Source organism: Amblyomma maculatum, chromosome 2 (assembly GCF_055883805.1).
Source record: "Amblyomma maculatum isolate TAMU_Amacu chromosome 2, ASM5588380v1, whole genome shotgun sequence".
NCBI classification, from domain to species: Eukaryota; Metazoa; Arthropoda; class Arachnida; order Ixodida; family Ixodidae; genus Amblyomma; species Amblyomma maculatum.
In genome coordinates, this window is record NC_139345.1 from 17,175,530 (window position 1) to 17,198,020 (window position 22,491).

General features: G+C 43.4%; 2 protein-coding genes across 2 annotated transcripts in view; one reads left to right on the forward strand and one right to left on the reverse strand.

The window, feature by feature from the left end:
• LOC146198055 (uncharacterized) overlaps positions 1–22,491 on the reverse strand; it is a 188,073-nt gene that overhangs the window by 139,791 nt on the left and 25,791 nt on the right. The gene's annotated exons all lie outside the window — the stretch shown is intronic.
• The window catches only part of LOC146198059 (arylsulfatase B-like), a 52,781-nt gene that overhangs the window by 28,276 nt on the left and 2,014 nt on the right, over positions 1–22,491 (forward strand). The window contains exons 2-8 of the mRNA XM_084591843.1: positions 1,999–2,107; positions 2,936–3,092; positions 6,718–6,830; positions 7,154–7,264; positions 17,808–17,933; positions 18,070–18,181; positions 20,228–20,497. Coding sequence (XP_084447969.1) covers positions 1,999–2,107; positions 2,936–3,092; positions 6,718–6,830; positions 7,154–7,264; positions 17,808–17,933; positions 18,070–18,181; positions 20,228–20,497 — 998 coding nt within the window. The remainder of the gene's footprint in view (positions 1–1,998; positions 2,108–2,935; positions 3,093–6,717; positions 6,831–7,153; positions 7,265–17,807; positions 17,934–18,069; positions 18,182–20,227; positions 20,498–22,491) is intronic.

The following is a 22,491-nucleotide window of genomic DNA, read 5'->3' on the forward strand; positions in this document are numbered from 1 at the left end:
GATATCATGCAGCAAGAAATTTTCTTCAGTAAACTAAGTGGGTAATGCATACGTGGGATTCCCTTGACTCCGCTGAGAAGTTACTTTAGCAGCAGATTTTAGTGTGTAAAATGCAATAATTTTGTTTCGAATCGCTTGCGTATTAACCAAGCTGTGCCGCAGAAATCTATTTTAGGCCCAATTATGTATTTAGCTTACATATTTTGCATATTTTGACGCAGGCGAAAACATATAGCTTAAACTTGTTCAAAGCAAGTTATATTAATTACAGGGCTATTAATGCCCCAATTTGTTATACATTTCATATATGGTATGCTAACAAAGAAATATAACAGGCAACCACTCAGAAGTTTCTTGGTGTCTGGTTTAATGAATATTTATCCCGGATCACACATATATCTAAACTTACCACGGATCTTAGCAGAACTGTTGGCTGTCTGTACAGGATCAGCGACTTTTTCCGGTCTTGCTAAAAATATTTATGAATTATACTCCATTTTTTTCAACGTTCTCATATTGTGCACTGGTGTGGGGCACCACAGCTTCCAGTATTTACCAGAAACAATCGATTTTGCAAAAAGAAGGCCCTCTGAGCTGCTGAAGGTTATCACGGCTGACCGGAAATGTATAAACGTCACTGCTGTATCAAAAAAAAAAAAATCTTCTCGAAGCTAACCGAGCCTCTATATACCGCTTGTTACAAAATATCCATAGCAGTAGACTGTTACCGTCTCTACTAACTGCCTTCCTAGTAGATACCCTCTCAGGCAACACCGAAACCTGGTCCCTTAAACAAGTACTACATATATGGAAAACAAAAGCTTAATTAACAGATTCCACCTTTTCTCAATAACTCATCCCTAAGTTCCATTTTTAATTTCTCTAAAAGCAAATTTAAAAGAGACATACGCGCTGACCTAAAATAACTGTTTTTTTTTTGTTTCCTCTTATGCGATTGATATTTATCATTTCATGTTACTGTACGACTTTTTTTTCATACTTTGCTTTTTCAATATTTTGCTGTTTCTTTTCAGTGACTAGTGTACTTTATTACGTTCCTGCGTGTAATTTATCTGCTGTTATAATGCAGAATATTATAATTATGACGATTGCTGAAATTCTGTGTGAGCATTTGTTTTCTCCGTTGCGCGCTGCTGTACACTGTCTAGGGGACTGTGACCACAGCAGGCCAAACCGCCTTTTGTCACAGTTCCTTCATTCATTCTTGAAAGAGAAATAAAAGAAGTGAGGTGAAGTGAAGTGAACTAACTGTAAATTCCTCCTTACTATTCACTGTAATGTTCCTCAGAATTCTGAAAAAGGCAATGACTTGAGCGTTGAAAGAGGAGTGCACTAATCATGTAATATTGGTCAGCTTAACTCTCCCATAACAGTTCCAGATAAGGAGGCGATAGGGAGAGATACTTCACAATATGTTTAGTGTTCAATTTAGGAGACTCCAGTTTTCTTTGTAATGCATTTATTCGACACAAAGAAAACATTCCTTACTAAATTGTTTTCTCCCCATAGGTTGCCACGTTATAACAGAGTACAGATCAATTTTAATGTAACAACGTGGCGTGCTATTTCATACATTTTAGACAAGGGGTTCACACTGCAGCGGCGTGCAAGATTTATTAAATCCCAGCCATATTCACCAATATGCTCCTTCTTGGCTTTAAGCAGTTGCTATACGGAGCAAATTTGTCACATGATATAGAAGACATTAACTGGAATTAAAAACGTGTTGGTATTCTCAGAGAAAATTCTTTAGCCTCTCTCATGGTTGGGAAGGAACGAGTTCAGAAAAAATTAGTAAGCTATATTTTGAGATTATGACCGTTTGATTTTCGAGAGGTCACTGCGATTATCAAAATTGTCTTGGCTTGATTTCTCACTCTCAGTGTATAAAATATGCGACGCAGTCAGCAAAACAATAAGCCACGTAGTATTGAATTCGTAGATAGATAGCTTTACATGTACCTGTTATTTTCACAGGACCACAGAAACCGGCCTTTATTGTCTGGCCCTGTGGTTATGTGCTCTACCTGCGGCAGGCGGTACAGCACAACCGCCGCACATCGTGTTCTTGCTCGCTGATGACTTGGTAAGAAAAAGTACTTACTATCTCAATGTGTTTCCGCAAGCACGACTGTCTGAATTGTATGCCGCTCGCTTTGCTGTCGTCTCAAATGGGCATCTTTACTGTATAGTACTATGCATGAAATATGTGACGGCACGTCACCATCAATGTAAGCTGTTTGTGTAGCTGCACGATGAATTTCAGCTCAGCTCTGACCTGGTACGCTGCCAAAATTAAGGCGTTTTTCTCAAACCTCCAATAAAGCGCTAGATATGCAGTTGACGTCAAAGGGAGGTGCGAAAGTTGGACTGTTTGAGAATGCTGCAAAGCTGCGAATTTTAAGATATCTACTGCGAGACGCTACAAGTCGGGCTAGTTTTATGTTCTGACATTTTTATTACAGATCTTTAATTTGACCAGTTGCGAAACTTCCCATAGGGCCCGTGTACAAAAAATAAACTCCGGTATTTATTGGTCAAACTTTGAGTTTTTACAAATAGTGGCGGCGCCGTTGGCCATTATAGGAAACTGTGTCTAAGTTGCAGACTTTAAAATTGTTGATAAATGCACAAAAGCCGGGAAAATGAAATCCGTTAAATGGTTGCAGTAACAAAAATTCTTAGGCATAACAGAGTCGTAGAGGTAATTGGAAAAAAAAAAAAAACGACTTCCAGAAGGCAATGACGGCAATAGCAGAAAGCGTCTATTGACCCCTTCTATATGGCGCGGCAATTCATAGGCACCCAAAAATTGCGTATTAAATTTAGTCACTTTTTTAAGCGGAGTTTCCCAACTGCTATGATCCCAAATCTGATTCTTATGAGGCGTCGTTTCCCCAACGCGTCGCTGCAGGGGTGGGGCGACGTGAGCTTTCATGGTTGCCAGATCCCAACTCCAAACCTGGACACCCTGGCTGCGGATGGCGTCATACTCAACAATTATTACGTTCTGCCCTCTTGCACTCCATCAAGGTCCGCTCTTCTCACGGGGCTCTATCCGATGCGCACAGGTAATCCTCGCATGCATAAAAACTCGTATGCCTAAGCGTTGCAAAGCTATTGACAATTTCTTTTCAGCCCTCGCTACAATGTGTGGCCCTATATTTTTACAACATTCCGTCATGAATATGGAATACATTTTTGTATGAAATTATTTTGAGCCTGACGTATGCCAAATTTTGCATACAAACTGGGTAGTGGGATTCCGTGTTCAACAATGCTGTACGTTTATCGCCTTTATTACGACCTAATTAAACTATGTGACCTTAATTTCGCTTCGATAAATTTGCTGCTGGTATTCTGAACAACACCCACTATGAAATTCCTGACAGTGAAATATACTTATGCCAAGTGTTCGTGAGAGAGTTAAGCAGCTACAATTCTTCGTCGTGTGCGTTGACCGAAGAGAGGTGCGGATATACTCGAACTTAGGCTGGTATAGTTTTCGTTGCAGTGTAACATTATATGGATTTCAGGAGGTCAGATATAAGCAAGACATAAATGCATGATGGCGATTATGATTTCATTTTCCAATGAAACAAGGCTGGCTTTGGCCTAAAAGCGCTACGGCTAAAGTGTTCTTATCGATAAGCATGAGGTAATGCAGGTCACACTTCCTGCAGCTTTCAGTGCAAATAAATCGAGCGTCAGGCCATGAGAAGACGTTGCACCCCATTGCGAGATTATGCGGGCTCCGAGGTAGTGGGGCTAAAACCTGGCACCGCCGGCATGCGAGGCGGTTGATTAATCTAGCAGTCCACGTATGCTGCTTGAGAAAGGAATGGTTGGGAGAAACTTGGCTATGTTTTGATATCTGGTTCTATAGTTACTAGTGCTACAGTCAGGAGGGTATGATATGTTTTTTTAATATTATCCTTTATTGATTTATTTTGATAAATCAGCATAGTAAGTGGAGATAAAACCCGGCACCGCCGGCATACGAGACGGTTGATTAATCTAGCAGTCCACGTATGATGCTTGAGAAAGGAATGGTTGGGAGAAACTTGGCTATGTTTCGATATCTGGTTCTATAGTTAATAGTGCTACAGTCAGGAGGGTATGATATGTTTTTTTAATATTATCCTTTATTGATTTATTTTGATAAATCAGCATAATAAGTGGAGATAAAACCCGGCACCGCCGGCATACGAGACGGTTGATTAATCTAGCAGTCCACGTATGATGCTTGAGAAAGGAATGGTTGGGAGAAACTTGACCATGTTTCGAGATCTGGTTCTCTGGTTTCCAATGCTACAGTCAGGAGGGTAAGCTATAGCGAGGGTATGTTATGTTTTTTAATATTATCCTTTATTGATTTATTTTGATAAATCAGCATAATAAGTGGAGATAAAACCCGGCACCGCCGGCATACGAGACGGTTGATTAATCTAGCAGTCCACGTATGATGCTTGAGAAAGGAATGGTTGGGAGAAACTTGACCATGTTTCGAGATCTGGTTATCTGGTTTCCAATGCTACAGTCAGGAGGGTAAGCTATAGCGAGGGTATGTTATGTTTTTTAATATTATCCTTTATTGATTTATTTTGATAAATCAGCATAATAAGTGGAGATAAAACCCGGCACCGCCGGCATACGAGACGGTTGATTAATCTAGCAGTCCACGTATGATGCTTGAGAAAGGAATGGTTGGGAGAAACTTGACCATGTTTCGAGATCTGGTTCTCTGGTTTCCAATGCTACAGTCAGGAGGGTAAGCTATAGCGAGGGTATGTTATGTTTTTTAATATTATCCTTTATTGATTTATTTTGATAAATCAGCATAATAAGTGGAGATAAAACCCGGCACCGCCGGCATACGAGACGGTTGATTAATCTAGCAGTCCACGTATGATGCTTGAGAAAGGAATGGTTGGGAGAAACTTGACCATGTTTCGAGATCTGGTTATCTGGTTTCCAATGCTACAGTCAGGAGGGTAAGCTATAGCGAGGGTATGTTATGTTTTTTAATATTATCCTTTATTGATTTATTTTGATAAATCAGCATAATAAGTGGAGATAAAACCCGGCACCGCCGGCATACGAGACGGTTGATTAATCTAGCAGTCCACGTATGATGCTTGAGAAAGGAATGGTTGGGAGAAACTTGACCATGTTTCGAGATCTGGTTCTCTGGTTTCCAATGCTACAGTCAGGAGGGTAAGCTATAGCGAGGGAATGTTATGTTTTTTAATATTATCCTTTATTGATTTATTTTGATAAATCAGCATAATAAGTGGAGATAAAACCCGGCACCGCCGGCATACGAGACGGTTGATTAATCTAGCAGTCCACGTATACGCTGCTTGAGAAAGGAATGGTTGGGAAAAACTTGACCATGTTTCGAGATCTGGTTCTCTGGTTTCCAATGCTACAGTCAGGAGGGTAAGCTATAGCGAGGGTATGTTATGTTTTTTAATATTATCCTTTATTGATTTATTTTGATAAATCAGCATAATAAGTGGAGATAAAACCCGGCACCGCCGGCATACGAGACGGTTGATTAATCTAGCAGTCCACGTATGATGCTTGAGAAAGGAATGGTTGGGAGAAACTTGACCATGTTTCGAGATCTGGTTATCTGGTTTCCAATGCTACAGTCAGGAGGGTAAGCTATAGCGAGGGTATGTTATGTTTTTTAATATTATCCTTTATTGATTTATTTTGATAAATCAGCATAATAAGTGGAGATAAAACCCGGCACCGCCGGCATACGAGACGGTTGATTAATCTAGCAGTCCACGTATGATGCTTGAGAAAGGAATGGTTAGGAGAAACTTGACCATGTTTCGAGATCTGGTTCTCTGGTTTCCAATGCTACAGTCAGGAGGGTAAGCTATAGCGAGGGTATGTTATGTTTTTTAATATTATCCTTTATTGATTTATTTTGATAAATCAGCATAATAAGTGGAGATAAAACCCGGCACCGCCGGCATACGAGACGGTTGATTAATCTAGCAGTCCACGTATGATGCTTGAGAAAGGAATGGTTGGGAGAAACTTGACCATGTTTCGAGATCTGGTTCTCTGGTTTTCAATGCTACAGTCAGGAGGGTAAGCTATAGCGAGGGTATGTTATGTTTTTAATATTATCCTTTATTGATTTATTTTGATAAATCAGCATAATAAGTGGAGATAAAACCCGGCACCGCCGGCATACGAGACGGTTGATTAATCTAGCAGTCCACGTATACGCTGCTTGAGAAAGGAATGGTTGGGAAAAACTTGACCATGTTTCGAGATCTGGTTCTCTGGTTTTCAATGCTACAGTCAGGAGGGTAAGCTATAGCGAGGGTATGTTATGTTTTTAATATTATCCTTTATTGATTTATTTTGATAAATCAGCATAATAAGTGGAGATAAAACCCGGCACCGCCGGCATACGAGACGGTTGATTAATCTAGCAGTCCACGTATACGCTGCTTGAGAAAGGAATGGTTGGGAAAAACTTGACCATGTTTCGAGATCTGGTTCTCTGGTTTCCAATGCTACAGTCAGGAGGGTAAGCTATAGCGAGGGTATGTTATGTTTTTTAATATTATCCTTTATTGATTTATTTTGATAAATCAGCATAACCGTTGCATTGCAGCTCCTTTCTGCTATACTTGCTGTGATGTTTTTTGTTTTGTTTTTTCACAGGCATGCAGGGCCCTCCGTTGAAAGGAGCTGAGCCCCGGGGACTGCCCTCTGACGTGAAAATTCTGCCTCAATACCTGAAGGACCTTGGCTACGAAACACATCTGGTCGGCAAGGTGTGCGTGCTAATGTCTTCTATCGAACGGCACAGAATATGCGGTTTATGTGGTCTGTTATCTTCAATTGCGAAATACCATTCCTGAGGAATATGTCATTATTGCTTTTCTTGTTTTGTGCTGATTACAAACCCGCTGCAGAATGTAAACGTGGTGAGTTTTCTTCGAGAAGCAGAGTACCTGTCGCGGCGACAGCTCTTTTATTGCGCTTTCATATTTATTTCAATTTGTCAAGCTTGTTTTAGAAAAGGCGCTTTTCTTAATGGGTTGTGCATATAAATGCAAAGTAACCCCCTTGTTTTTTTCTTTGTGTGTGTGAACAGTGGCATCAGGGCTATTACACGGAAGACATCACGCCAACACGACGAGGATTCGACAGTTTTTACGGCTTCTACAATGGCAAAGAAGATTACTACACTCACAACTTGACAGCAGTATGTACATGAGTTGTTTGTCTTTTAGCCTGCAAGGTGAAGCTAGGTATATTTTCATCAGAAAAAAAAAGAGAAAGACCATAGCAATTTAGAAAATTGTATGTCAACGATATAATTTCGACTCAACCTGCTAGTGTTATTTACAAAAGTCAGCGCACTATGCGAGCTTTGGTGTAATAGCCTTCTGAGTTTACCACGTCCGGGGTACAGACACCCCGAGTAAAGGCCGGATTGACTTGAAAAATTGTAGGCTCAATGCCGTCATGTGAAAAAGAAGTTCAATAAAGTGAAGCCCTATGGTAAACACAGGGACTAAGCGAATTATGCCTTGAACCTGTTGATGCAGCATTTGCATGAACGTTGTCATTTTAAAATGAATCGCTGAACTCAAAGTCAGCGCCGATGCTTTTTCGTACACTAAACAAAATTCACTAGGTGCAATAGGAAACCGTGTTTTTCTGCTTGTCGTTAAGTGTTGCATTCGATGCAGAGGATGTTCTAAAGTTAGCTTTAACTATGTGCCTCGTGACAGAATTCTTAGTGAACGTACTGATTTTGTCTCTTTTCTAAACTACAAAATATGTGTCCTTTACCCGAAGTGAGTGGTGTTCAGTACCAACTTCGAGTCTACAGTGCGCTTGGGGACTTCGTAACCAATAATGAAATGCTTAGGCGACATATTGGGCGCTGTATTATTAGTGTGTTTGGATCGCGGCCAAAGGGTTCTCGTTTTGACTCCTGTTTCCCCCAATTTTGTTTTCAGCAAAATCAATTTATGTTCGAAGCAGCGCGCGCCCGGCGCGCGCTGCTTCGAACGTCGAAACGCTGCATATGACGGCTGCGGCGCTGGTTTGGGGAAACTTTTCCTTTTGACGGTGGCTCTCGATCGTCGGCTATCAAAATAATTTGCACCCTAGCTGTAGAGTTATTGAGCCCCCGAATATACAGCACAAACAGTATGAACTGACCATTAGTAGAGCGATTGAGTCACCGGCGATGCAATCATCCAGCAACAGCGTAGACGCACGCATGCCTGCAGCGGCGCCTGCTTTCGCCGTCGACTTGGTGTGTTTATGTTAGTATGAGGAGAAGACGGCACGAATTTTTTCAAGTACTCCCGGACGTATACATCGAAAGGTAAAGTGTATATATTCATATCTCTCCTGCCTGTGTTCGCGCGTTCACTTCGGGATAGCACTCGCGGCATAGATGCAGGAGCTGGTCATTTAATGTTTTCATTCGAAATTACAGCCTAAACACATTTTACAACACGTCTGTTTTACTGTGAGAAAATAGACTGCAAAGCATAAACAAACATGCACATCATTTGTAACATGTACAGAAGCACTCTTTTCCGTGCGGTTCTCCCCGGTAGTAGCAATCTCTTAGGGGCGTACATTTCGCCACGTAATCCTCATTTCTGGCTGCAACGTACAGCTGTGGTGTTGCATATGAGATGCATTTGCACGCAGAAAATGTGTCGAGGTTCATGACAGTAACAAATCTTTAAAAGTGCATGGAATCATTTGTTATGGTATCCATGCCATAGCAAACGATTCAAACAGTGCATGTTCAAATTATCACTAAAATTCAATAAGTTTACTTCTTCAAATACATTTAAAATAGCTGCTCAACTAGTTTATTTGTATTCAGTTTGGTTTTCAGCACTATTCATATTTGATTCAGCAGCAAGACTATGCTATTCATAATCAGTTTGGTTGGCAAAACTACAATTCGCATGCTCCCCAGTACGTAATACTAGTTTCTCCATCTCTGTGCTCAGTGCTGCTTATATTAATAAGTGCCTTCATGTCAAGTGCAGCATACACTTCCTTTTCTTGACCTATGCCATTTGATCTTCCTAGGTTTCATGTGTGTGCACTGCTTTTGTCATTTCAGACACAGAAATTAGCAAATGAAATCTGGCGATTGAGTGTTAACATGCAACACAGCTCAAGCTACTCAGCTGCGGCATGTACTGAAAAGAATTGTTACCGATTGAGACAGCCTCTACCAGTCAAATTTCAAGTGAAATATTTGTACAGTTAGGGCTGAGCACAAATAAACAAGAATTATGGCACAATTGTGCTGCTGCTGAGGAAGAGTCCATAAAGTTTTCGAAACATTGCATGATATGAAATGACTATTCTAAGTACAAATATGTATATATTGGATGTTTTGTGTGGAATGAGTGTTTTATTTTTCTGTTGTAGTTTTATTTCACTGTTTCTCATACTTAAAAACAATACAGCTAAGAGTAAGCACTGAAAAGTCGCGTCACTGCACGACAGAGTAATAGTGCATGTCCGGAGCGGTCAGTTGGGATCAAGAAATACTTAGCGCCCACTGCCTTGCATCAGCTAAGGGTCCCCACTTGTAGAAAAAAACTGTCTAGGGGCTAATTGTAAAACAGTGACCAAGTGTAGTGGCATGTCTTTTAGTTGCCAGGACAGCATGCAGACTTGATGGAATTTTGACTTTTCTGTGAACACGAAATACTATACTTCTATGACTGGTGTACTTACCTACCCGAGTCCTTTGCTTTGTTTACATAACTATCCTGCAAGCCCATACATCAAGTTCATAGTGGAGTGAATACACAGATCCTCAATACAATTCAAAGAACAGAAACCAATTGTAGTGGCATGTAGACACAGTGCCGTTCTCCAAATGAGTCACGACAAAACTGCATCTTGTGATATTGAATAAAATATCCCCTCTGAGAATTCAATACTCTTCTGAGAAAGAAAACTGTGCTTGGAACTCTGAACTGTCAAATAAAAGAAAAATGGAAGAAAGTGAGTGTGTGTAGATGTTAGGAGTCCTTGCCACAAGAGGCTAAATGCCTTGCAAACCCAGATGTTTTATACTCGGTGGCTCGTGTAAGAAGTAACGAATGCTAAGACAGAGAGGCAAGGAAAGCAGCACTGAACTGCAAGATGTTTACTAGGTCAATATTATAATTGCATATAGTGAGAAAGCTGCTGGATAATCTTGTCAATCCAGAAAAATGCTTTTATTGACTGTTTACAATCACCTGGCCTGTTTGAGACTGATTAAAAAAATGCTGGCTATGCCCACCATCGAACCGTTTGAAATTATGGTTGCATTTTGTATACTTACTTATTTTCTTAATCAACTGAAACTGGCAGTGTTTCTTTTCCTCAATGCTACCTATGCTTAAAAACCCATCTAATGTAGCTTTGTATTTTGGATTGCTCATCTCAGTGAATTTTGTGTATTTACAGGCACATATGGAGGCTTCTGGGTCATTTTACAATATCACCAAGCAGCAGGTGTACCTTAAAAACACATTTCATGCTTTGGTCAACCGCTGCAGGATCCTTCGTCAGGGAGTCTGTCTCTACAAAAGCATTGAATGTAAATGTATGGACCAGTGAGGCTTTACATAACTGCCAGAGGATGCATGCATATGTAATAGTCATTCGCAACTCATCCATATGTGCCATTTAGTAACTCAAATAGCATCTGCCTTGCAATGGAAACATGCCACTAGGATGCTACACGTGCTGACCATTTTATGCTTGTAATACTTGCTGTAATGCTAGTTGGTTCACACTGACCATTTGAGCGGCGCAAGGACATGATCACAGGAAAAGAAGATGGAAAGAAAGAGCGCCTTTCAATTCCTCTTCTTTTCCTGTGATCGTGTTCTTGTGCCGTTTTATTGATGATGTTATGCTGGGTTACTATTTCTTGAATGCGTAACGGTGCCCTCGCTTCACTGCCACTGGAAGGTTCCAGTTTGTGCCTGGTTCAATAGCCCTTAGTTTAGATCGCCCCACCAGATTCTGCTCGCCTGAAGAGCTCATGCTGCATGATACGTCACCCTGTCCCGTGTTAGATTTGTGTAGGTTTCTATATGCATTCCTGATTTTTTTTTGTCTGTGTTTCAATGTTACTTTTTAGATGTTTCCAGGACCATGCACAAATTCCTGTGAAGCTTTGTGGATGCGTTCCTACCTGCGCTGTAGTGTGTTCATTTCCTTCTCTGCCATTGTCATTTCCCTTCATTCACTCTCCAGGCCTTTGGGCTGCGCCGAATAACATTGGCCAGCACTACTGCTTCTTGTGCGCCTTGTTTTTGTGCTTTTCGTTTCCACTTTGTTCCCCTTAAAGCTGGATAGAAACTAGTCCATGCAGTTTCACACTTGGGAAATGCGTAGTCACCAAGTAGACGAGAGGGGGGGGGGGGGGGGGGGTGCTGTTGTAATGCAGCAGTGATACATAGTGGTATGCACAATATATAATAGTGATGATCGCACCTTGTAGACTAGCAGACAATGCTGTTTTGCCTTTGAGCAGTGTGGATGACTATATTGCTGGGTTCTTTTCTATCACAAATTGGTTGGTTGGTTGGTTTGTGGGGTTTAACGTCTCAAAGCAACTCAGGCTATGAGAGACGCCGTAGTGGAGGACTCCGGAAATTTTGACCACTTGGGCTTCTTTAACGTGCACTGACATCGCACAGCACACAGGCGCCTTGCTTTTCGCCTCCATCGAAAAGCTGCCGCCGAGGCCGGGATTCGATCCCGCGTCTTTGGGAACAGTAGTCCAGCGCCGTAACCACTGCGCCACCCCGACAAATTGAATAAATAGATAAGTTGGCAAAGCACTACTCTTGCTCATTCATTACAATTGTGTTTTCTTCAAGCATGCAGCCTTGTACTGTAGTCTCACTTCTTCACATTTGTGCAGTGTTGCATGTGGAGACAGGCTCTGTGGAATTTTCCATTTTCCATACAAAGGGGTCCTTGCAATGGGTGTATACAGTGACAGCTTCATTTAGGGGGACATTATAAAAATAGCCACTGAGCTCAACAGGGAAAGAGAAGTGCATTGCTCTGCGAGGACACATAGCATGCTGTAAGGTGCTGTGTTCCAGAGTCGTGAAGCGCACTAAGCCTTCCGTCAGTCCGAGATTGCTAACTAGGTACATGCTGACGCAATTGCATGAATTTTCACTTGACAACCATATCTGTGGAGTACTTAGAAGCACTCCAGTGATTTTAGGTGTGTGTAACATGGCTTCTTTGAGATTTCAAGCTGTTTGTGTTGCCTGATAGTAATGCTCCACTGCTCTGGTTGAAGCCAGGAAATTCAACAAAGCAAATGATATTTTATCCAGATTTCTGCATGCTATACCATGAACAAAAAATGAATGTTGCCTGTCTGTAGCAGAAAACTTAAGCTGTTATATGCATATCCCCAGTTGTAGCAACACGCATCTGTTACCAGTATAGTGGTCTTTGAAGCCAGAAAACAAATGTTTATCCTCCCCATTCTGGTTCTCCTCAACATTTGGTTCTTGCCAAGTAATTTCCATTTTCTTGCTACACTAAGCAGCAGCATTTAACATTCTCAAGAAGCGTCACTTTATGCAGCTCAAGGCAATGCAAGGTAATGTGGTTGTGTGACGGGATTCTATCCGAATTATCATGCTGTAGAGGGTTGACACTATCGAACCTTCACGGTTTAGTCTCAAGAAAACTTGTTTGAAAATTCATCTTGCTCAGTTGCAACTCGTTATTTGAATTCGTCTTTCCCTCAGTATGATCAAGGGCCTTGCCCTGGTAAAAGTGTGCAAGTACCTGTATATTGTTGTATCATTGCAACTAGAAGAATGTTTAGCCAAGTTGAAAATTCCTTTCAGATTGTACTTTTTTTTTCATTCTGCACCATCATATTGCCCAATTCATTACAGTCTTATAATGGGCCTTACCATCTTTCTTAGCCATTCATTTGGTGGCATCTTGATCTGTTGAGCTAAGGATAGAATGACAGAAGTTGATTACACGGCATGTGCTCTATTGGGACATGAATCTCTCCTCTTGTTTTTGGCTCAGCACCAAACCCTCGGTACCCATCATAGATATGTACCCTTTTCAGAGAGGGAAGAAAATTAACAGTTTTGTCGGCACACCATCATGATACCCAGCACCCACAACATAACGATTAATCAGAACAAGACGTGGCACAGACAAGACAGGCTTGCTATAATCTAGCAATAATTGCAAGAATTATACTTCACGAAGAATCAAGCCACTGAGTGGTGCCGATGCTTCTGTAGTCACATCAGAAAGCAGACAGTGGAGATCATTTCATTAATAAAAATAGTTTCCAGAAAGGTCACATCGCACCCAAGGCTGTTTTCAGGCCCAGTACACACGAGCCCCAATCAATATTTATGATGGACACGTTGCAGGGAAAAAGCCGTGCATGCACGGTCACTACAGGGGGAAGAACAAACGCGACTACCTGCACAGATCGAACTTTATTTCAGCATTCAGAATGCAAGATATGTGTAGTGAGCTTTTCAAACGAATCAAATACTTGCAGGCAATTTCAACCACGAAATAATTAAAAAGTAAAAATTAAAAAAAAAAGAATCAATGAGAGCAGGAAATCTGCAGTAAATAATAGGTGCATGTTATTGCCATTATGAAAAGCATTTTTTTGGCTGTTCATAAGACAATGAGGGAAATGTATATTGCAAAACAATGCCGCTGGTCAGCTGTTCACAGGATTTCACGTGACGTCTGAAGTGCTTACATGTGCAAACTGCCTGTCTTGAGAGTACAAAAGCTTATGAGATGCTTTTTTCTGCATATACCTTTGGTTTTTCATTTTAATGCACTTGAAAGAACTGTGGTAGCAGCCCATTTCTTAGCAAACTCAGTCTGAAATTACCTGCTCCTTTTTATACCTCTGCGACGCGAACACTTGTGATCCTCATTGAGGTTTTCAGGAAGCATTGAAGCATCCGGTGCTGCACGGCCGTTTTGAATGACCACTGAGAAGCTTCCTTCGTGTGCGTTAGGTGACATCGAGGGTAGCGACGCCCGCTCTCGGATGTGCTTCAAAACTCAAGAGCGCTCAGAAACAGCTTCGATCCAAGCAAGCTCGGGCACGATTGCACGAGTTGAATACGGATCGAGTTCAACGAGGATTGAAAGTGTTTGTGTGACCGTGTTACATACCTTCTACTCATTAATTTCTGCTATGAATATCCCTAAAATCTTTGCTCCTTGATTCATACTTGAGAGTACCAGCATTCATCACTCTCATGAAGTGTTACTGCATGCAGCTTAAGGCATGCCAGATGTAAACATTTGCCTTGTGCCATGTCTTTGCACCCCAAGGTTCACACTATGCTCTGTGAGCCGCATGATAAAGCTGAATCCATGGAGCCTTATACACTTTCGTGCAGGTGGTTTTCTACTGAGATCTTGCTTGCAGGTACTCTTACTCTTTATTATTATGGCTCACAGTGCGAGTTTTTTTATTTTTTTTTAATGAGAATATCATGAGGACTGTCCTGCACAATGTGCAGAAAACTTCCATCCTTCTAACCTTATACTGCTCCAATGGGGAAACTGAATAACACATAAGATGGCATTTCATTTCAGATTGTGTCTGTATTTTTCTTCCTGTACCATATAACACTGCCCAATCTATTACACTTGTCCTAAAAAATCTTACACACCTTCTTAGCTTTCTCAGCCATTTCTACGGTAATCGTCCCATTCACAGAACAAGAATGCGTTGTGTTTTTTTTTTCTCGGCACTAAAACTTGGTTACAAGCCCGCCGTGGTTGTGTGCCCACAACTCATACCTATATATAAAGAGGCCAAGAACACTAACAACAATGCCGTCCGCGCACGGTTGTAATGAGAGCATTCGGAGTACAACGATAAATCCCAATAAACACATCTGTCAAGACATCACACGAAGCAACGATAACAAGCAACCATCGCAAACATACTTCACGAAGCATCAAGCAGCAGATTGGTGCTGGCTTTCCGACGCTTCTCCGTGCAGCCAAAATCGTTTCGCGCACGTAAAACACAGTTTTCAGAAAGGGCACTTCACACCCACGGCAGTTCTGAAGCACAGCACATGCACGAAACACGATTGATATCAGTAGTGATTGCTCGCGATCGCTGCATGCAGACGAATGAATGCGACTAGCACAGCTCAAAATTCATATCAACATTCGGAAAACAAAGCGTGCTCAGTGAGCTTTTCACTCGTAACAGATATACTTACAGGTGATTTCACCAACTTGGCAAAACAGCAGTCGTTCCGAACGTATCACTTTCGCTACACTCGCACTAATTGTCGCTGCTATGAAACTGTATACGCGTACAGGGAATTAATTCACTGCGGGGAGCTGCTTCTTGATGCTGTCCGTGAAAATCCTGCAGCAATCACAAACGGCTCCAAATAAACACGTCGAGGCACCGCAACTGTGTAGCAGTAGTAAATCTTCCGTAGGTTTGTCGGCCACTCGTCAACTCGGTGCAGGCCAACTCAACTGGGGGAACTGTCACTCAATGCTTGTGCACATGGCAAGGCAAACTTCCAAGTCGCTTTGAATAATCGTAATAAACGAGCAATAGCGACATGAAGTCTATCTGTCATCGACAGCCACCGTCCGCCTAGGCCTTGCTTCGCCTACGCTCGGTCGGCGGCCATCTTTGAAAAAGTAGGAGGAGCTTGCGATGCGCCTTCAGAACGCATGCGACAAAAGTTGAAGTTGACGAACTCTGTGCGGCAGCCGGGCGGAGGACGCGTGCCTCCGTCCGCCCCATTGTTAGGACCTGGCGGATGCGTCCTCGAGCGGACGGGCGCAGCGCCCGAATAGTGACCGTACAGCGGCCTTAACGTACCTCAGCCTGCTCGCGGCATCCCGTGCTGCAAGCGTTGCAAACTCGTGTACTTTCATAGCTAAGACCGCGTATTTTTTGACGTTCTGCTCAGCAACAAGCCGTTCAAACGATACTGTAGACAAGACAAGGCTTCAGTACGCAGTCGCTGCGCTGTTGGCCGTAATCGAAGACGTCGGGCGGCACCATAATCTATACATCGATCTTTAAACGTGATACAGTGGGCAAATGAATAACTTTGTGAAGGAGACCCGCTCGTACGTTTCGCGCACTCGGGCGCCGACGAGTAGCTTCCGTGAACAGACGCCGTCATAACCTCGGTTAACGCCGCAAACCGAGGTCGTCAAGCTCGGTTTGCGGTAACCGCGGTTAGCGGTGCAACCATGGTTTGGTCCGCTCGCAACATAGGATAACCACGGGTTCGCGGTTACACTAACCGTCGCTGCGCGAACTGGCGAACTCCTCAGGCGTGTGCGAGCGAGGACGGGTTGGCGCGAGTACGCCAGCGAGCGAGCGCTCGGCAACCGGAAGTTCGTCGAAGTGACGTATGTCTGGGCGGAGCTTTGAACTTGCTAGTATTCTTTGTTTTTTTATGGCTCCCTTCGGCGTACGAGTTGAGAGGGAAAATTGGAAGGGTAATTTTTAATCGCCGATATCTCTGGTGTTGCAGAAGCTAGATAGAAAATTTTTGCGGGAGAATGATGGGTGGTTCAATAACTATCAGTGTTATGGCGTTGTTTACCCTTCTTTGTGACCCCTTTCTGGGGACCTTTAAGGGCCTGGGGCCCTCTTCTTTTCTTTTGGATCGCAAATGTATTTAAAGACCCGTTATAAAAATCTTCACGGAGTGTGCAGCCCGTACCTCGCAACAGGAATCTGCGCATGTTAAGTGTGCAGAAGCATCATCATAATAATCCCTGTAAATCAGCACATATTTTGCATGAAAGGTTTTATATTTTATTTTTATAATATTATTTCTTGCGGCTTAATTTAGAACTTAATGATTTCCCGATTTGTAAAAGGGAAGAGCCGTATATGCTTCAGCACTCGGCAGGCGATCTTGTTTAGCAAACGCTTTCTGTTTTCAGACGATATCGCTTGCGCAGCTGGCGTTGCAGTGTGCATGAGTGCATAATTTAGTTCGGTCACGTCATTTCGTCGTATGCAACATGCTTTCATTTGTGACAGTGATTAGTCAATATATTGCCGCATCACAAGACTGTCCACGTAAAGTGGCCTTGTAAAGGATGGGCATGCCTAATATTAATGTACCGGAGTGGATCTCTTTCAAGCAGCGGAAGGCCTCGTTTGATGCTGCACGACTTCCCGATTGGATAAAGGCATTAAGCGGGCAGACGGAAGATGCACACATGCCAAAGGAGTATCTCGAGATTCAATTGAGAGCGGCTCGGCCGACTTCCTGGCAGACGCTAACACTCCTTAAGCCGCTGCAAAAGCCTTCTGCACGCCCACTCTCAGCAGTGATGGCGGCAGCCACTGGCAGTCAATGCTCTCGGTGCCATCTCGGCACCCTCGGTAGGCACACTATGCGTACATTCTAGGCACTGCAGTTTTAACTATCTGCGCGATGGCATGTGGTTGCGCATCACGGTCCTCTTGATAAATCCAGGCTCTCTGCTCACGTCTCACCTCAAAGAGCACGCTGCTTTATTCTGAACAGGTCTCTTAATGCCATCGCTTAAGAAATATATGGGCCACTTGTATGCCGATCCTTGCCTTTTGCATTCTTGTATATTATGAAAGCGAACCAATTTGCCAAGTTATTTACATACTACGGCTCTTTTATTTACTTGGTAAGCATACCGTTCTGTGTTTACATTCTTTTTTAAAGGCGACGAACAACGGCCTTGACTTCTGGTTGAACACGGAGCCATTGTGGTCGGTCAACGGCTCGTATTCTACACATTTGTTCACAAAGAGGGTTCAGCATCTCATCAGCAGCCGTCAAGAGTCAAAGGTATTATATATCTCCAAAGGCGCAAAACACGAATTGCTTCTCTGTTTTTATTTTGACTACAGTGGCCTCGGGTTGTCAGTGAAGAGTACTCTCGAACAGGTTCGCTGTGAGTGCATAACGGTCTCCTTTCTCGCAGCCACTCTTCCTCTTGCTGGGCTTCCAGGCACCCCACGTACCTCTGCAGGCGCCTCAGGAGAACATCGACAAGTTTTCCTACATAGCGCAAGAAGATAGGGAAATTTATGCTGGTAAGATTAGATGTGAAGCGATTTACTTGTGATAACGTGATAACCATTTGGAGTATGTTAGGGAAAATACAGCACAGGACAAATGAGGGCCATGATATTTCAACAGATATGTTCTTTAGACTGTGTTCGATGGTGCCAAGTAAGAAAGGGATGAAGAATATTGTTGAAAAGTACGAAAGCATGTTTAGAATAGTGTGTTCCCAGCATCCGCTAGGAAAAGCCTAGTGGAATTAGTTAAGAGCCAAAATAACTTGCTGAGCTGCGTACATTACACGTGTGAGTTGCAAACGGGCTATCCGGCACATATCAGGCTGTTGCCTGAATATAATGGGATACGTGCAGTTGTTTTTTAGTAAGTCAGTCAGTAACGTGTCCCTAAATCGAGGGCGCTATTCATTTCGCACTGTGGCTGCGGCGGCATGGTGATACAACCACACGCCTTGCTGAAACTTCACACACAGTAGAATCCAGAAAGTGGTGGCAGCCCTGCTGTCTGGAGTGGTGTCCTCCCGTCCGCTCTCCCAAGGGGATCAAATCGCCTGGACTTTTGTTCACTTTTGTCTTTTCAGCCCAATCGTCTGCATAGGGTCACCGATCCCAGTTTGCCCCACCAGGGTCCATTCAGCTGCTGGTCAAAAAGAGAATGTCACGCGAAGGGCTCTCCGTAATGGGCATTTTAGCTCAGTTCATTGTGTTGTGGGTTGTTAGGGAAAATGTCGGCGTCATTGTAAGCCGAAAGCCTTTTTAGACTCATGGACGCGCGCAGAAAACGGGCGTCCGCGCGAGGTGTCCACCCCTACTAGCGCTTGAACGAATAAAGATAGGAGAAAAAGAATTATTGTATGAGAAAGAGGAAAAAATGAGCCACGAAGACAAGCTTGGTGACTGTAGATAATTAGTTAATTAGAGCCACATATCTCAAATTTGCGTCGAAATAGTCAGGAGACGAGAAAATAAATCGGACTTCGAAATAGTACAAAATCTTCAAAATTGAGTTACAAACGACGGATGTCTGTCGAATCCGATTAAGAACGTGTAATTAAGAGTTGCTAAAACTTAAGATCCCATAATTTTGGTTGGAAAAAACGAAGAAACTTGGACGATGACGTCAAATGTGGCGTAAAAACATCGAGACAGTGTGAATTTTCTCAAAATAAGTAAAAAAAAAAAACGCTGGAATCGTATCGAATTAGATAACAACGGCCACGAAAAAAAAAATAAAATAAGTGCTAATGAAAACAAATGAAAACCACGCCAACAGAAAGGAAGGAAATGAATGGAAAATAAATAAATGAGGTAAAACGCGGCAAATGAGTGCGAACCGCCGCATGAGGATTTTCGCCTTACAGCACTTAAGAGGTATAAAAGTGCTTCCAATCAAATTTTCCAATCAGTATGCAAGCTCATTGGAAGTCGGTGGCATAGCAACGTTTATTACTTTCCGAGTAAGGAAAGGAACAACTCAGCTTTTCTTGTGTGATAGTAACGCGCGATAACCAGCTTTTAGTCGGTTCCTCTCAAAAATTTAAGTTCACGAAAAATATAAGATATTGAGGTTATCAAAGCATCCACTCTTAGGTTGAATATGCGAGCGCGTGGCTGTTCACTTCGGAGGGCCAGCCCATTCGATCAGGCGGCGCACTGAGGCGAAACAACTGCAGACAATGCAAATGGCCACCTCCAAGTCCCTTTTTGTTTGGGCCACTTTCGTCGGACATAACAGCTCCTCGAAGAAAGCGACAACTGCCCAAGAGTGGAGGAACTTGTACGTACTGTTATGATCAGGCTTGAACTGCCGGTCTAGACTGGACAAGCTAGTCTACGTTTTCTGACCGCGATCCGAGGGGAGCTGAGAAACTCTGCAACTGTACAATGGGGAGAAGCGAGCCCGGCTCATGGCGAAGAACGCGACAGGTCCACGCCAGGTCATTATGAAAGCGTTACAGTAAACGTGTCCCCTGAAATTCATTACGCACGCAGTAAGGAGAAGCAGGCACAGAATAATACTGGAAACCAACTTTGATGCACCGACACTTGTCCCTGCAGGAATGGTAGATGCCCTGGACGAATCTATAGGGCAAGTGGTACAGACGTTAAACGACGCTGGTATCCTGAACAACACCATCATCGTGTTCAGTAGCGACAACGGGCATCCCAGCTTCAACTGGCCACTGCGTGGAGGTAAAGGCACGGTCTGGGAAGGAGGCACCAGGGCGGCTGCATTCGTCTGGAGTCCCCTGCTTGCGCGAAGACGCCGAGTGTCCGACGGATTGATGCACCTCACCGACTGGTTGCCCACATTTTACTCGGTTGCTGGTTGGTGCAACATGTGTACAATTCTGTGCTAGTAAGACCCAAAGGTAAAAGCGTACTTAAAGGTATAATGCTTGCATAAGGCGATGACGGTGCGCACTGATTCCAGCAAAAAAAGTTCCACGCAGCAGATTTTTTTTTTCACTTAAGTTCATTACTTTGCTAAGGAGCTGTAGCGCCTGAAATGCCTAGCTTTCGGAGGGCAGCAGATGAAAGGTCCTTACACCTTCGAAAGATTCGGAACGCTAACGGCTCAAAACGAGACATGCAGTGTGGTCAACAAGAGACCCTTTGTGCGTGCTCTACCGCGTGACTTTTGTTATAATTAAATTAAATTAAAGCGTTTACTATAATTTTTTTATCGTGTAGAGATAAGAATTTAAGGATAAACCGTGCCTCTGTAATTGTGAATGGAATTATCATTTCTCGTCCTTGTATTTGTTATGGAGATATTAACGAACTTTGATAAGCTGATATGCGTTCCTTTCTTTCATTTTGGTTTATGGGGTTTAATGTCCAGAACAACTGACGCTACGACAGAGAGACGCCGTAGTGGAGGGTTCAAGAAATTACGACCAATTTAGTTTTTTAACGTGCACTGACTTCGCACAGCACACGGGCGCCTAGCTTTCCGCCTCCATATAAAAGCGGCCGCCGTGACTGGGACCAGCAGTCAAGCGCTCTAACCCATGAACCACAGCGGTGGGGATTTTATTTCTTTTTCAGACATCAGTTTAACATCTTTCAATACTCAGGAACCCGTCTTGTAGACTTTTGTGAATGCCTGTATGATTGAATATTTGCAAGCCATTAAAACCCACTTTTGTGAAAATTTCTCAACAGGGATGGACAGTTGCACGAAAAAGTAATTAATAAAGTAAAAACAATATTTCCCCGAAAAGAGAAATAACGAATTTGATAAGTTGATTTTTGTTAACTTTTCATGTAATCACAGGGCTGTATGACATACCTAATGCTCATATTGCTGTGCAACACACGTGCCTAGACCGCACCCATAGGTGTCTTTGATAGTTAAAAAAGAAACACAGTTATACGAGGTAAAAATTAACTCGACATACTTTTGACTAATGCTTCACATTATATCGTAGTCTAAAACGTCCATGTTCATATGACAGCTGATAAGCATTATGCTTAGACACGCTGTGGAGCGAGGCGTTTTCTCTAACAGGGCCCTGATCGATCTGGTGGCCCGATGGCGACACGTCAGTACTGCAGCGCTCGCTTTTGCAGGTTGTAGGAGGTGACAGGGTCGGGTTTACCGGTACCGTGGTACCGCTCTATGTGCAGAAGAGGACACAAGGAGTTCTTTTCAAAACAGGTGCCAACTAACCTTTCACTGCGGCATCGAATCATTTTTTTATTGCGAAAGCAATACTACTTGCACTTTTCAGCCCTTCGCGTAGCGAGGCGGTAGCTACCATTGACCTTTAGTGTGACCTTTGGCGCGCCCCCAAGCACAGCTGCGCAAAACAGAGGATCCAACTCGCGCCGTCAACTCGCGAGGCGGTAGCTACCAACCGCGGCCTAACTCCCGCTCCCTCCGTGAGGGAGCGCTACAGCCGGAGTGACGTCATCCCATCTGCCGCAAAAACAGGGGCCCCAATTAGCGCCGTCTGCTCGCGAGGCGATAGCTACCAGCCGCGGCCTAACTCCCGCTCCCTCCGTGAGGGAGCGCTACAGCCGGAGTGACGTCATCCCATCTGCGGCAAAAACAGGGGCCCCAACTCGCGCCGTCGGCTGGCGAGGCGGTAGCTAGCCACCACGGAGCTGCATTTGTGCCACATACTCCTAAAGCTAAGAAGAATTATAGGGCTGTGCCGCAGCTACCGTCGGGGGTGCAACGTTGGATACTATAGGAGGTGGCCTCGCGGCAGGTGGAACCAACGTAGTCTCCAGGGATGATTTCATTTCTGCTGGCGTAAAGAATGCCGTTGCAGCCGGTGCCGGAGCGGGAGGTGTACATTCTGCATTAACCT